The 12873-nt window shown below is 51.5% G+C and overlaps 1 protein-coding gene across 1 annotated transcript; it reads left to right on the top strand.

Moving 5' to 3' along the window:
• Nucleotides 1-3322: 3322 nt before the first annotated feature.
• On the top strand, nt 3323-12287 carry TMEM222 (transmembrane protein 222). The gene is made up of 6 exons (XM_026098180.2): nt 3323-3483; nt 5864-5948; nt 6715-6746; nt 7451-7547; nt 7721-7851; nt 8917-12287. The coding sequence occupies exons 1-6, from the start codon at nt 3368-3370 to the stop codon at nt 9002-9004; spliced, it is 549 nt and encodes a 182-aa protein (XP_025953965.1). The 5' UTR covers nt 3323-3367; the 3' UTR covers nt 9005-12287.
• The last annotated feature ends 586 nt before the right edge of the window (nt 12288-12873 follow it).

The following is a 12873-nucleotide window of genomic DNA, read 5'->3' as shown; positions in this document are numbered from 1 at the left end:
CACGCGGTGGTGCCTGCTGCTGCCTTGGTTGTCAATGTCAGAAGGGGGAGGGGATCTCTTCCTTGAGTGGTTTGGTTCTGGCAGTCCCTGTAATGTTTGAGCTGTCACAACAGGGAAGGTTCCCAAGAAAGCTGCTTACCGAATGAGAGCTGGCTGGGTGCCTGCTTCTTTCAGGCTCAGAGATGAGCCGGGGTAGAAGGGGAGGTAACTGATTTCCTTCCAGCCCGAGTTCCCGCTACAGCCATGGTGGTGTGTGCTTGGGCAAACTCGTGCCCGTGTGCGGTCGGGACTGCTCCTTCCCGGAACAGCCGGGCTCCTCTCTCGGAAAGGCTCCGAGTCCCTGGGGTTTGAGCGGCTGCGCTGGCACCTGCAGTAAGTAGGCAAATATCATTGTCCTGAGGAAATTTGGGGCCAACAGGAGGTAGAGCCGCTCGCTTGCTAGCAGCGGGAGAGAGAGGAGTCGCTGGTAGCAAGTTGCTGGCAGAAATGGTAGCAAACCCTTTTGTTCCTCCTCAAACGAGAGAGGTTGCAAAAACATCGATGGCAGGATTCCTGCTCTGCACATCGATCCAGTATTGTAGTCAGACAAGATAGCTGCAATAAGAAGCCTCCCCTTTAATTTTATGCATGGAAAACTTCTTACCTGCTCTCTCCCCCCACACGCACACCCTCCCCCACTTTCTTTTCCAACTGCAGCTATTTTTCCCTGCTGACTTCAGGTGTTTTGTATTCTGCTTAGATCAATAGCAGAGGAACAGCAGCAGCTTTCCAGTTGTCACTAGGAAGACCCTGCTGTCAGCTACAGCTCACCCGTTTTCTGCCAGTGTGATGCTGGGGATGGAGAGCCCTTCTGCTTGCCTGACAAACGCAAGAGCTATGCAGTACAGGAGTGCTGTATTTTCTTAATCTTTTTTTAAATCCAGCCTGGTGAAAATGGTGTTCTTCCTGCACTCCAGCAGTTGGGTTTGTCCTCCTGTGCTTGGTTTCAGGGGAATAAACGGGGCTGTTTGAAGTGCCCCCTGCCCATGCGGGAGGGAAGGATGCGAGACAGCATTGCAGGGCGACTAGTCCTACCGCGGCTGTTGGTGTCGTCCTTGCTGCAGAGCTGTGCCCAGGGAGCTGGTCCCTGCTGATATGCTGCCTAGCAGCCTCTGAGACACAAGCGGGAAGAGCAAATCTGTTGCCTAATCTGACAAACATGCCAGGACCACATTAGCTGATGTGAATGCTGGGCCCTATTCAGATATTGACAGTCCCCGATATTTAAGTTAACTTGGAGCAAATCAATGCAAATTTTTTCCTTCATAGAACAAAGTGTTCATTGAAACACGCAACCTTTATGGGTATCCTCTAGCCGAAGTGCCAAAATAGGAAGCGTCTTTTAAACAGCAAAGCACCAGGCATGGCTTTGCTCTCAGAAGTGTCAGTATTTCCCTTTGCTTTCTCCCTTTTGGAACTGGACTATTTTGTAAATCCTTCAGATTACTGCGGATATGGCCTCAGGCTCTTGATCACCTCTGATACAGTGACAGGTCATGCTGAAACTATGTCCACGCTACAGCTCGACCTGAGCCTCTCCACTCGAGCGCCTCGGTGGACAGCTCGGCGTCAATCCAGACGCCTCCTTTCCTGCTGGATCTCCGAGGTAGCCCTCCCTCTCGGAGGGGTCTGTTCTAAGATGTGGTCTAGACTAGGAAATAAGGTGGGATGTTAGATAATCTCTTGAGGGCTCAGCATAGGTGAGGAAATGTAGACTTCGGCGCATTATTCTGCTAGCTGATTTGAAGCCTAAGTACCTGTATGGCAAGTTAGCATGTCTCAAGGACAGGTAGGCCGTTTCTGAGCTAGACTGTTACCCCACGCTTTCTACTGCCATGCTGGCAAATCCGAACTGGTGTCCTTATGAAGTGCCTCTTCTGTGGGCAGACGTTACTGATCTCCTGGGCTCTCAAGCTGGAACTTTCACTAGTCTAAAATGTTGTGAGCAAGTAAGCACGGGTTTTGGGGAGAATACATTAATGAAGGTGGAAGGCTGGTCTTGGCTTAAGTCAGGTAATGGAAAGTGGAATGCAGAAAGCAGAGGTGAGCAAAGTCTTTGGTTTTAAAATGCAAAAATGGGGTCCTTGTGTGGAAGCTGTAAGTTTGTGACGACTGTTTGGAAGGTGGTCCTCGTCATTAAGAGGGGATGGTCATTAATAACAAGAGCAAGCACCTTGTCTGAGTGCAGTGCTTGGCTCTGCAGTGCCAGCGCTTGGTGTGCTGGGGTTACAGGGGAGGATGAATCCAGCTGTGTGCAGGAAGGGAGCTGAAACTGTTTTATTAGCAAAACCCCTGGTCCCCTTCCCTTGGCATCACGCTGTGCAACACCACAAACTGTATGAGAGCCCTCTGGTCGCTGTGAGCCTTGAAGGGAAAAGCAGCTTGCCATCTCCGTGTGAGGCAGAAATGAGGGGCTTCCAAAAAGAGCAGGGAAGGACTTAAACAGGCGCGTGGCATCTGGGTGTTGAGTAGCTCTCCTGCACCCGCTAGGGCAGAACATCCCCCTCCTCCTGGGCGTGCTGGGTTCGGGCGAGTGATGTGGTCTCTGTTCCCTTCCCACTAGTTCAGCGAGCTGTCACTCTGTATTTTGCCGAGTGTATTGGGGCGGGGGGGGGGGGGGGGGGGAATCTGGAATAAACGTATTTCTTCTTCAGCTTTCTCGTGTAGTTTGAACTAAACTTCCTAATAAAGCAATTGTTATTTTTCTACTCTGATTCTCAATTTGTAAGTGCTGTTCCTCTTGTTGCGATACCTAGCCCTCCTCTTCTTCCACAGCAGCCTTAGCGCGAGGTTTATTTTCTCCCTCGCCCAGCCCTGAAGGGGCTAGATGTGATCCACAGGCAGGGCCTGAGGACGACTGTGCTGCCTTTCCATCGCTGGAGGGGCAAGAGGGCTGCTCCCACTGAGGAACTGTGCCAGGTAGGTGTGAGCAGCAACGGCCCTCGCTCCGAGGAGCTTTGCCAGGGCAGAAAGCAGCACTTTTGGAACAAAACCCCGGACACGAAGGAGGGTGCGAAGGAAGGTGCGTACTGCTGCGCGTGGGCAGCCGAGGGGGCCTCAGGAAGGGGCAGGACCCGCTGGTCACCCAACGCAGGGCTGCGCCACCAGTGCCTTGCCAGGTCTGTGACCTTCCCCGGGGCCTTCCGCCGGGGGGGCTGGGCCCAGCCGCGCCCCGAGGCCTCGGCTGCCCGCAGCGGGGCCCCGGGCTGGGCGGGTGGGGCAGGCCAGGCCGCTGCCGCTGCCGCTTCCTGGTTACCGGCCGTGCCCGGAAGCGGGCGCGGTCTCTAGGAAGTGACGGCAGCGCGGCGGGCGGGGGCGGGCCCCGGTGATGGCGGAAGCGGAGGCCAAGATGAAGCAGTTCAATGGCGGCGGCGGGGCCGGGCTGGACGCCGAGCGCGGCCGGTTCCCCTTCTGCGTGGTGTGGACCCCCATCCCCGTGCTCACGTGAGTCCGCGCCCGCCGCTCCCGGGGCCCGGCCCGCACCGGGGTGACCGGGCCCTCGGCCCCCTCTGAAGTGGGCAGGGCCCTTGGCCTGCTTAAGAGCAACTGGGTGCCCAGGCCGCTTTGGGGCAGGCGGGGTGCTCTGCCCAGCTCAGGGTAGCTGGGTGCCCAGGCCGCTTTGGGGCAGGCGGGGTGCTCAGCCCACGCGAGGGGAGCGGGATGCCCGGCCCAGGCTGCCTGGGGGCTGGCAGAGGAACCTGCCTTCATTGTTGGGGCAGAGCGCTCGTCTCCCCGCAGCAAGAGTGTGTATGGGGAGAGTTCAGTGATGAGCAGGCTTCTCCCCACAGGAGTAAAGGCGATCGGTGGAATGTGGGAAGTCTTTCATGTTCCTGGAGCCGAGGTTTTGCTGCAGGAATGTTAGACCACCTTATGCCTTTGGCAGAGCCGCTTCGCTTCCCTTGTAACGAGCCACGAGTTAACTTACTTTCCCAGTCCTGTCAGCCAAGTGTAAGCAGGCTCCAAGGAGGGCTTCTGGGTTTCTCTCTGTTCGTGGGAAAATGAAAAGCTATAAAATCTGACTCTGAAGGTATTGTGAGAACAAAAAGTTATTTGTTTTTATGCCTTTCTCTTGGCCTCCAATTAAAGTCAGGTGATAATATGTTTGCTGAGCCAGAGCTTGAAAGAGAGGTAGAAGACGTGGTATGGTCTGTGCCAGGATTGGGAATGGCACTGTAACTCTTTTTTTTTAAATGAGGAAAAGCTTGCAACTTCCACGTTACTGTCACATACAGCTGTAAAACAGCTTTGATTTCTACCTCTCTTCTTTTTTGATTCTTAAAATTTCTATCTTAGTCTTCTCCTGCAAGATTTTTCAAAGCTTTTAGTTTTCTTATCTCCTACTGAGGATGATGAAGAGCGTTGTCCTGCTGCTAAAGTTACTGGGCATCGCTGTTTGTTTGCGGGTTCATTCCCCATCAAACAGTGGCATCTTCCCGTTGATGTTGTTCTGCAGCTGCAAACTCAGTGTTCTTATTTGGCGAAATCTCTTGCTAAATTGCGTAACAGCTCTGACATTTCCTGTGGTTCTTGGATTTGGAGGCTTGAAAACTAGTCAGTGTTCAGAGGAGGTAAAGAAAGGGGAGGCGGGAGAAGAAATGTCTAGACCTTCAAGTGTAGCAAGGCTTTGACAATGTTTATCAGACAAAGCGTAGCTGAATATAGAAGCCACTTTGCACGGATAGTAAAGCTGGCTGCTTTGCATTGCACCAGACAGTGAAACGCGAACGGTAAGTGAGGCAAACGCAGAAAACTAACCAAACTTTGCAGAGTGCTTTCTATCTCTTGTAGGGTTACGTTACTAGCAGAAGTTGTATGCTGTTTGTAACCTTAGCTGTGCTTCTGAATGCGTATGGCTTGTCTTCCCTTGTAACGTGCAAGCACTTCAGTCCCTCTTCATTTCATTTCACAGCTTTAGGATCTCTCTAATTGGGCTGTGGCTGGTGAATCTGTTTCTGTTTAGCTCTGCTGTAATCTCATCTGAAATGCTGAAACATCTGTTGCTGTGCACAATCCCTTAGGGAGAAAGGAGTGAGAAATTGGAGAGAGGTCAGCAAACCTGAGAGTGCAGGAGGATGTGGGAGAGCGCCTGAAATATTTACTTCTTAGTGCTGATGGGAGGGGGGTGGAACATTGCTTTGCTGCTTGCTGGGGCTGTAAATACCGAGGGAGGAGGAGGAGGCCTTTGAAACAAAGGGATCATTTAGGCTAGGTAATGCTTTTCTGGGGGCCAGGAGCCCTGTTTTCTGTCTGGGATGCTTAAAATCTAGTCTGCAGTGAAAAGATGCAGTCTGGATGGGAATATAGGTAAGATTGCTTCATTATTCAGTCACTGAAGTGCAAAGTCTAGTTTTATCTCAAGACAGTTTCTTCTAAATCAAACATTTTACTGGAAAACACAAATGGGCTCATCCTTGGAGACAGAGGTTTGCCCTTCCCTGGCCAAGGATGTGTGTAGTGCAGGCCTTTGAACCACTTGATCTCTCCACACCTGCAATCCCTCATGGTAAAGATGTGGAGTCTGACTGCCCCACAGATAAGCTGACCCTAGGTCTGTTTATCAGGAGAAGTGTAAGTCTGGGTATTACCTATGTATTTTTCCCTTGCTTGTGCCTCTTCTGTGTCTTTACTGGTCTTTGCCTGGCTTTGGCTCACCAGCTTTTGTCCCTGCCCAGCTGTATATAACTTGTTAACTGTGCCTGTCTGTTCCACGCTACGCAGTTCACTGTACAGCCGCTCCAGCAGTCTCCTGCCAGCATGTTGCACGTACTCGGTGTGATCAGGGGGCAAATATCTCAGCCTGACGGTTCACTTGTTACCTCGGTAGATGGCTCTTCCCAATCATTGGCCACATGGGTATCTGCACGTCGGCTGGAGTCATTCGGGACTTTGCGGGGCCGTACTACGTCTCAGTAAGTAGACGATAGTTTTGGGTAGTTAAGCAGGAATCTCTGCTTGGTCTGGCTTCACCTTCATGGAGGACTTGTGAGCTATCCCCTGTTTTTTTGCAGCTCAGAGTTCTGCAAAATAATGACTTTAGACATTTCTGAAGATCATGCCACTTCTCTGTGGATTTTTGTCCAGTGCAGATCATCTGGGTGGTGTGATAAGTAGTAGCTGGTTTGGTTTGGTGAGCAGGAGGGAAAGAATCTTGTAGCCTGTGCTTTAGATGGGGAACTTTGGACCTAAATTCTTGTACAGTAGTCTAATCCTGAGTAACAGGAACTGCCTTCTAACTTCCTCAGCATGCCTGTTATTACCATGCTGCTTAGTAGCAGGTATGTGATAGTCTTGTAAACTGCTCTGTAGCTTGGTGGATTTTGAAAGTAAGAGAGTTTAAAGTCAGAGTAATTCATATCCTAGCAGAGCAGGACATTTACGACTTTACTGTTAACAAATTATTAACTCAGAGAAAGAAGGGAACAAGGTGCCTATGCCATATAGCTAGGCTATCTCTTAGTGTATATAGTAGAAATATATTCAGGCCTAGAAAAGGAGTCTGATAACAGTCAAAATCTAAATCCAGACACTCAAATAAGATTGGTGTCTTGAGACTGCTGAGGCAATGTGACAGTTTTATCACTAAACAACCACAGACTGCGAGGCCTTCCAGTGAGAGGCATGTCATGAATATTGTGCGAGATTACTCTCTTGAGACACTTTTCTTTCTTTTTGTAGGAAGACAACATGGCATTTGGGAAGCCAGTGAAGTAAGTGCTCTTGTTACTTTTTATTAAACTAACCAACTGACCTGCAAATGTCCTTTAATTCATGGAGACAGGCACACTACAATATTGCTTTTCTTCTTGGTGGTCAGATGGCCTAATTTGAATGGATGGCTACTGTGTCTGTGCTTTTCAATAAACCACATTAAATTTAATCTTTTTAGAAGCGTGACAGCTATGTAGTTATATTAATAACTATAGCTGTATGGAGCCTTTATGTTTTTAAAAAAGGATTAAAACACTTTAGTGTTAGCAACAAATGCTCCAAGTAAATAACGCTTGTGGTGTGCTATGCTATGGTAATCAGCTGTCATCACTCACATCTTGTTAATGTTTTTCTAGGGAGGGATGAGAGGGGAGATTCCCGAGTTTCGTATACCTGTCAGATCAAGTATATATTTTGAATGGCCTGAAGGTTTCCTGTCAGAGGAGAATAGTAGTTAAGACTTTGGTCTGTGCCCCTGGGGTCTGCAGTTTCTCTGCCTGGGGTGCTGTAGGCCTGAGGGTGCTGAGCATTAGCTTCTGCTGCCCTCTACAGCATACGCTTGTCTTGAGCAGCGTGGTTCCTCGGACTCCAGAGGCAGCGGATTTCTCCCAAGTCCTCTTGTTTTAAGCGGCTTCTTGCTGGAAAAAGCAAGAAGTTGTAAAGGAGCAACAATAAATGAAGGGGTCTGTTCTCCTCCTTTCAGGTACTGGAAACTGGATCCCAGCAAAGTGTACTCCACCAGTCCTAATGCTTGGGATACAGCCGTGCACGATGCCTCAGAGGAGTACAAGCACCGAATGGTACGGCTCTGATGTCCTCTCTGTGTACGGACCAGCATCTCCACAACCAGGTGGTGGAGGTGCTGGGTCCTTGTGGTGTGACCTGGACCTGTTGGTCTGCACCAGGACAGTGCCCCAAAGTGGGGAGCCTTGGGGCCGGCATTTCTAATGCTGTGCCTCTTTTTCTGTTCCAGCACAACCTTTGCTGTGATAACTGCCATTCTCATGTGGCTCTGGCCTTAAACTTGATGAGATATGATAACAGCACCTCCTGGAACATGGTCAAACTCTGCTTCTTCTCACTGCTGTATGGGAAATATGTAAGGTGAGCTGAGGGTCAGCCTAGATTCAGCAGGCAAACAGGCTCTGTTTTTTTTTTTTTTTTTTTTTTTTTTTTTTTTTTTTTTTTTTTTTTCTTCTTCCCAGCCCTGCAAAGCTTCACCCTGTCCTGTGGAGAAGGGAGAAGCATCCCTTCCCCACAGCACGCAGATCTGTTGTGTTGTGGGGGAGCTGTACGCTGGTGGCAGATGGTGCTATTGCTGTCTGATGCTTGTTCCTAACAGGAGAGTCAATGGTGTTTGCTCTGTTGCACCGGATACTGCTCCTGAAATACTATATCTAACAACTCCTTTAGGGTGCCTGGAATTTGGGGAATGCCAGCTAAATCAAACTCTCCCTCTTTCGAGTCTTTTGGCTGGGTTAGGTCAGAACACAGGGTCACAGAATGGCTTGTCTCTGAGGATTACTGGTCTCTCTTCCCTCTCAAATCTTGTTTATGTTAAAACTAGTCATGGGTTTTGTCAGAGCTTCCAGCTTGAGTGGAGAGGAAAATCTTGAGATTTCCTTACCAGAAAGGGAACTTAATTTCAATTCCTTGGGCCTGGAGAGGAGGCTCTGTGAGGACGGCCCTGCATAAAGCTTTCCCATTGCTCCCCTTCTGTTGGGTTGTGCCCCATTCCAGGAAAGCTTCTCTACCAGCTTTTAGTCAAGTGCAGTCCCTGCTGTCTTGGGTAAATGCACCACAAGTCTGAATAGTGAGGCCTATTCTAATGGTGTTTTGCTGTTTGTGATCTGCCATCACCACTCCTGTCTGTGTAGATAGCAAAAATGCTAAAGTTTAATCTGGATTTGAGTTGGAAGGAGATTCCAGCCCAGCTGGTCATGATGTAGCTATTCCTGGACCATTAGTTTTAAACTTTAACCGAGACTGAACCTCCAGGACATGATATATGGCAGTGCCAGCAACAGATGAAAGTCAGAAGGGCACTGTGTTTCCCAGCAGTTTCTCCAGTTGTCCTCACGTCTTTCCCTCTTGTCCTTTTCTACTTGTTTCTTAAGTTTTAACCCTCTCCCGCTTTTTTTTTTTTTTTTTTTTTTTTCCATCTTGCAGCATAGGAGGATTTGTGAAGACCTGGCTTCCCTTTGCCCTCTTCTTGGGGGTGATCCTGACGGTTGTGCTGACTCTCCATTTGCGGTGATGGCAACTGTGAACTCCCCACTCCACAGGCACACGAAGGAGGAAACTGTGGCTGCTTGATCCAGCGAGATGGCGGCACGGGACTCTGGGAGGCATTTACTAGGGAAAGCGGCAGCTCCACTCCATAGTAACAGCTCTCATCTTTGTTTCCTGGGACTGGCTTCTTCTCCTTCTGTTTTTGTTCTGTCAGTGGTGTCTCCCAGTGTTGGGGTCCTGAAGCCTCCTGATCTCTCCCTGAATATGCTCCCTCTGCATTTTGTTAGGTAGAAATGCAGCTGGGAAAGGAGAGGGGTGGGCACCTTTCCTTTCAGTGTGCGGTAAGGCCGCAAGGCTAACGCTGCCTCCCGGTTCAAGAGCACAAGCAGATACGCCTTGTAAGGTTCTCTCTGATCACCTGGCTTCTTCCTCTTGGCAGACTTTCTCAGATGCTTCCTCAGATTTCCGGAGTCTCCAAGGGTGAGAAGTTGTTTCCCTGCTGCATGACTCCCCTGTAGCACATGTTTCAAAGGGAGGCGTGGGGCTCTTCCGGGCAGTGTGTGATGCCACAGCGCTCAGTCTCCCCCGCAGTGAAAGAGGGTGTTGATGGCAGGGCACCTCGCTGAGGAGACACGCAGAGGAACACTCCGTGGCAGGGCCAATTCATCTGGTCCTGCTAGTGAGCCCAGAAAGGCAGGAAAGCAGATTGACTGATTTGGGTATGGCTCGTGGCAGTCTGCACATTTCCAACAGCATGTTGCAGAAATGGGCCAAATCCCTTTTAGCTTGTGCCAGAGAAAATAGAGCTCCCCTGCTTCTTCTGCGCTCTGAATGCCTAAAATTGTCCTTACATGTCTCACAAGCCACTCGCTTTCCTTTGAACCCTAGTACTCCATGCGTCGCAGCTTATCCGCCGGGGTGGCGGCAGCAGGAACGTGCCAACAGCTGGCTTAGTGCAGGGTTTTGAAAGCATCCCTGCCTTGGAGAGCAGCACCTGAGTCCTGAGCTTGCTGGGGGCATTCGGGATTAGGAGGGGAGGTGAAGGGATGGGAGGACTGCTGTGTCCAGCGGTTGGCCTTTGCAGCAGCAAACGAGGGCAGTAGCTTGCAGCTGCTTCCAGGGCAGTGAACAGGAAGGTAGCTAACTTCCTTGGCACGCTTTGAAGAGGAGGTGGTGCTTTGGCACACCTGGGTAAAAGCACTTTGCGGCGCTGGCTGTGAACATGAGAAGTGCCAGTCTGGCAGCCTTGGGTGTGCGATGGTCTTTTTGAGCCGTAAGAGCAGGCAGGGGGTACGAGAGGGACAGGTTGCTCCTGACTGCTAAGTGGGAAATGGGCTTGGATGCGACCCAGAGCCGAGTCCAGGGCAAGAGGCACAGGTCTGTCTGTCGAGGCCCTGGCTTGCAGATGCTGCTCTCTTGGGGCCATTAGGCAGGTGGCTTTTCAAAGAAGTGTGGCTGATGGGTTATGTGCAGTTGAGCATGTTCCCTCAGGCTGCAAAGCAAGAGTTAGTTTTTCCACTCAAGCCTTGCAAGGTCAGCTCTCTACTCTAGTGCTTGATGGATTTCAGCTTCAAGGAGTCCTTGTAGCCAGCCAGAAAGCTATTCTTGACCACATATTATCCTCGTGGCTTCCTCTGACTTTGGAAGCACATTCACAGTCACCCTGCTGGCTGTCAAAACTGTCCCTGTGTACCTGCCTATCCCCTTTCTTCTCCCTGGCTCCCCTAGCTATATGGGAGGACTGGGGTGTTGTCTTGGGCTTCACCATTTCTGCATTTTCTTCTCCTCCTGCGTCAGTCACTTTTAAACAGCCCCTTAAACCTCCCCCTTCTCTCTGCATTCTCATCGTCTCTTTCTCCTCTGGTGCTGGTGTTTCTGGGATGGGAGGGAGGATGTGTGCAGACCTCCGTGCCCTTCCCCTTGCTCCTGGAACTGAAATAGCCGTCAGCGTCTCCTGTGTGCAGTCATTTCAAGCCTGAGTGGAGAGCGGGCTGGAGGATGCTGATAGCTGGGCCTGGGGCTGATTAGAAAGCCAAGATCTTGCATCAAAGAGAACCTTACAATGAAAGGACTATGTCTTACTGAGTTACCCTGCGCTGCTGTGGTTCCTACCCAGCGAGCCTGCTAGTTAATGTGCCCTAGGATTAGCCAGCTGAACAGGAGAGAGGAGTTGTTTGCCCCAATTTTTAATTTTTTAAATATAGTTACTCCGAGTGACCTGCCAAGGAAGCGCTAGGAGTCCCTGGCCCAGGGCTGAAGCCAACCTGTCTTACGCAGTAGCAATAACCTAGAGACTCTAATGTCTTGTCTCACAAGTTGATTCACAGTGTTTTATCAATAAGCTAAGTGTTGCCAAAGCTGAGACTTTGAGTTGTTGGAGGAGGCCGGGAGCAGGGCTGCTGGCCACAATCCCCTGCTCTTGGGATTTCCGAAAACATGTTGAGTGCCATTCCCCACCGCAGAAAATCCTTGTTGTTTGCTCCTGATGATTTTTACCAGATCTGGATTTTGAACCGAGCGTCTTGTGGTGCCGCTGCAACTGGGCCTTGTTGTTGGTTGGGAAGGAGGGCAACGCTTTGCTACGTCCTGGCTCAACGGCTGACCTGCTGCCACTTGGGCCTTGACTGGCAGAGAGGCAGAGGGGCTCCGGGCATCCGCAGGAAACGCGGCTAACGGCAAAGGCAAGCGCAAAGCCGAGGCGCTGCAGAGCCAGCGTGAACATCCTTGCTGGACATGGAAAGTTTGCACTTGCAGAAGGGAAGAGGGTGGATGGGGGCCTGCAGACATCGGATGCTGGCTGTTGCGGGTGGGCTGTACCTGCTGGGCTGCTCAGACCCTGCACTGCAGGACCTCAGCGCAACGCCGCGGTAGTGCAGAGACAGACTGGCGGTGCTCAGCCTGGGCTCAGCGCGGCTGCCCCAGCAGTGCTGCATCCAGCGGCTGCGGCTGCGTGGGGCTGTTTCCTCTCAGCGTGGGAGGTGGAAGAGAGTGGGTGGATAAGGAATGTCCTCTCCTTGCAGCTTCCCTCATCTCCCTACCAGCTTCTTTGCAGTGCCCCTTTTGAAGTCTTACCCTGTCCTTTACCCTCCAGCTGCCACCTTTATGCCCCTGTCCTCTCCCCCTTGCACGTGGCTGCGCGACAGAGCTGCTGGGCTTGGCCGCCGCTCTCCGGCGGTGGCTGCCCTCCCTACCCTCATCCTTTGTTCTCTTGATCTCTGTGGGGCGCTGGATTACTTTGTAAATATTTAAACTCTGCTTCTGTGGTTTCATAATCCTGACGGTCGGGGAAATAAACTTATTTCTGTGGATGTCTCCAAGTGCTGTGTCTTTTATTGTTGAGATGCTTCTTCCAGCTGCCAGCCAGGAGCGGGGTTGGTATTCCCCACTGCCTGCCTGGCTCCTGCCCCAGGGCAGCGCGTGTCTGCCTGCGCGCAGGAGTCTGAACTCCTGGGGCTTCTGCTTTCTGAACCTGCCCTTTGCCCTGCTGCAGGCCAAAAGTCACGAGCCCTGTTCTCAGACCCGCTGTTGGAGGGTGCTGGGGGGGGAGGAACGGCGCTGGAAACTGACTGCCGCAGCGTGGGAAGCCCTTGCTGCGGTGCAGGTGGACCCGGGTTGGTTACAGGGGTGGGTGCTGGCTGCGGTGCCCTGCGCTTGCGTGGCTACAGCAGGCCCTGGCCCTTGCAGCCACTGTGCCGGAGCCCTAAAAGCTGGTCCCTAAATGCTGGGACCTTCCCTGGGCTTTTGTTGTGTTCAGGAAGAGACGTGGCTCTGCCCGAGTCCCTAAGCCTCTGCCGGATGAGCAGAGCCCCTGCGTGGCCCCTAGCAGGGGGAAGCTGAGCCCTTGGGGGAGGAGGATGCCAGGGATAAACCTGCCCCAGCACAAGGGCTTATCTC

The sequence above is a fragment of the Dromaius novaehollandiae genome, chromosome 23 (assembly GCF_036370855.1).
Source record: "Dromaius novaehollandiae isolate bDroNov1 chromosome 23, bDroNov1.hap1, whole genome shotgun sequence".
NCBI lineage: Eukaryota > Metazoa > Chordata > Aves > Casuariiformes > Dromaiidae > Dromaius > Dromaius novaehollandiae.
Note: the sequence above shows the minus strand (reverse complement) of the source record. Positions and strands in the feature narration are given on the sequence as shown.

What these genes read in the sequence shown, in the direction of transcription:
- TMEM222 (XM_026098180.2), top strand. Translation starts at nt 3,368, where the DNA reads ATGGCGGAAGCGGAGGCCAAGATGAAGCAGTTCAATGGCGGCGGCGGG. An exon ending in ACCCCCATCCCCGTGCTCAC is followed by an intron (nt 3,484 to 5,863) that starts GTGAGTCCGCGC and finishes TTACCTCGGTAG; the next exon opens with ATGGCTCTTCCCAATCATTG. An exon ending in CGGGGCCGTACTACGTCTCA is followed by an intron (nt 5,949 to 6,714) that starts GTAAGTAGACGA and finishes TTCTTTTTGTAG; the next exon opens with GAAGACAACATGGCATTTGG.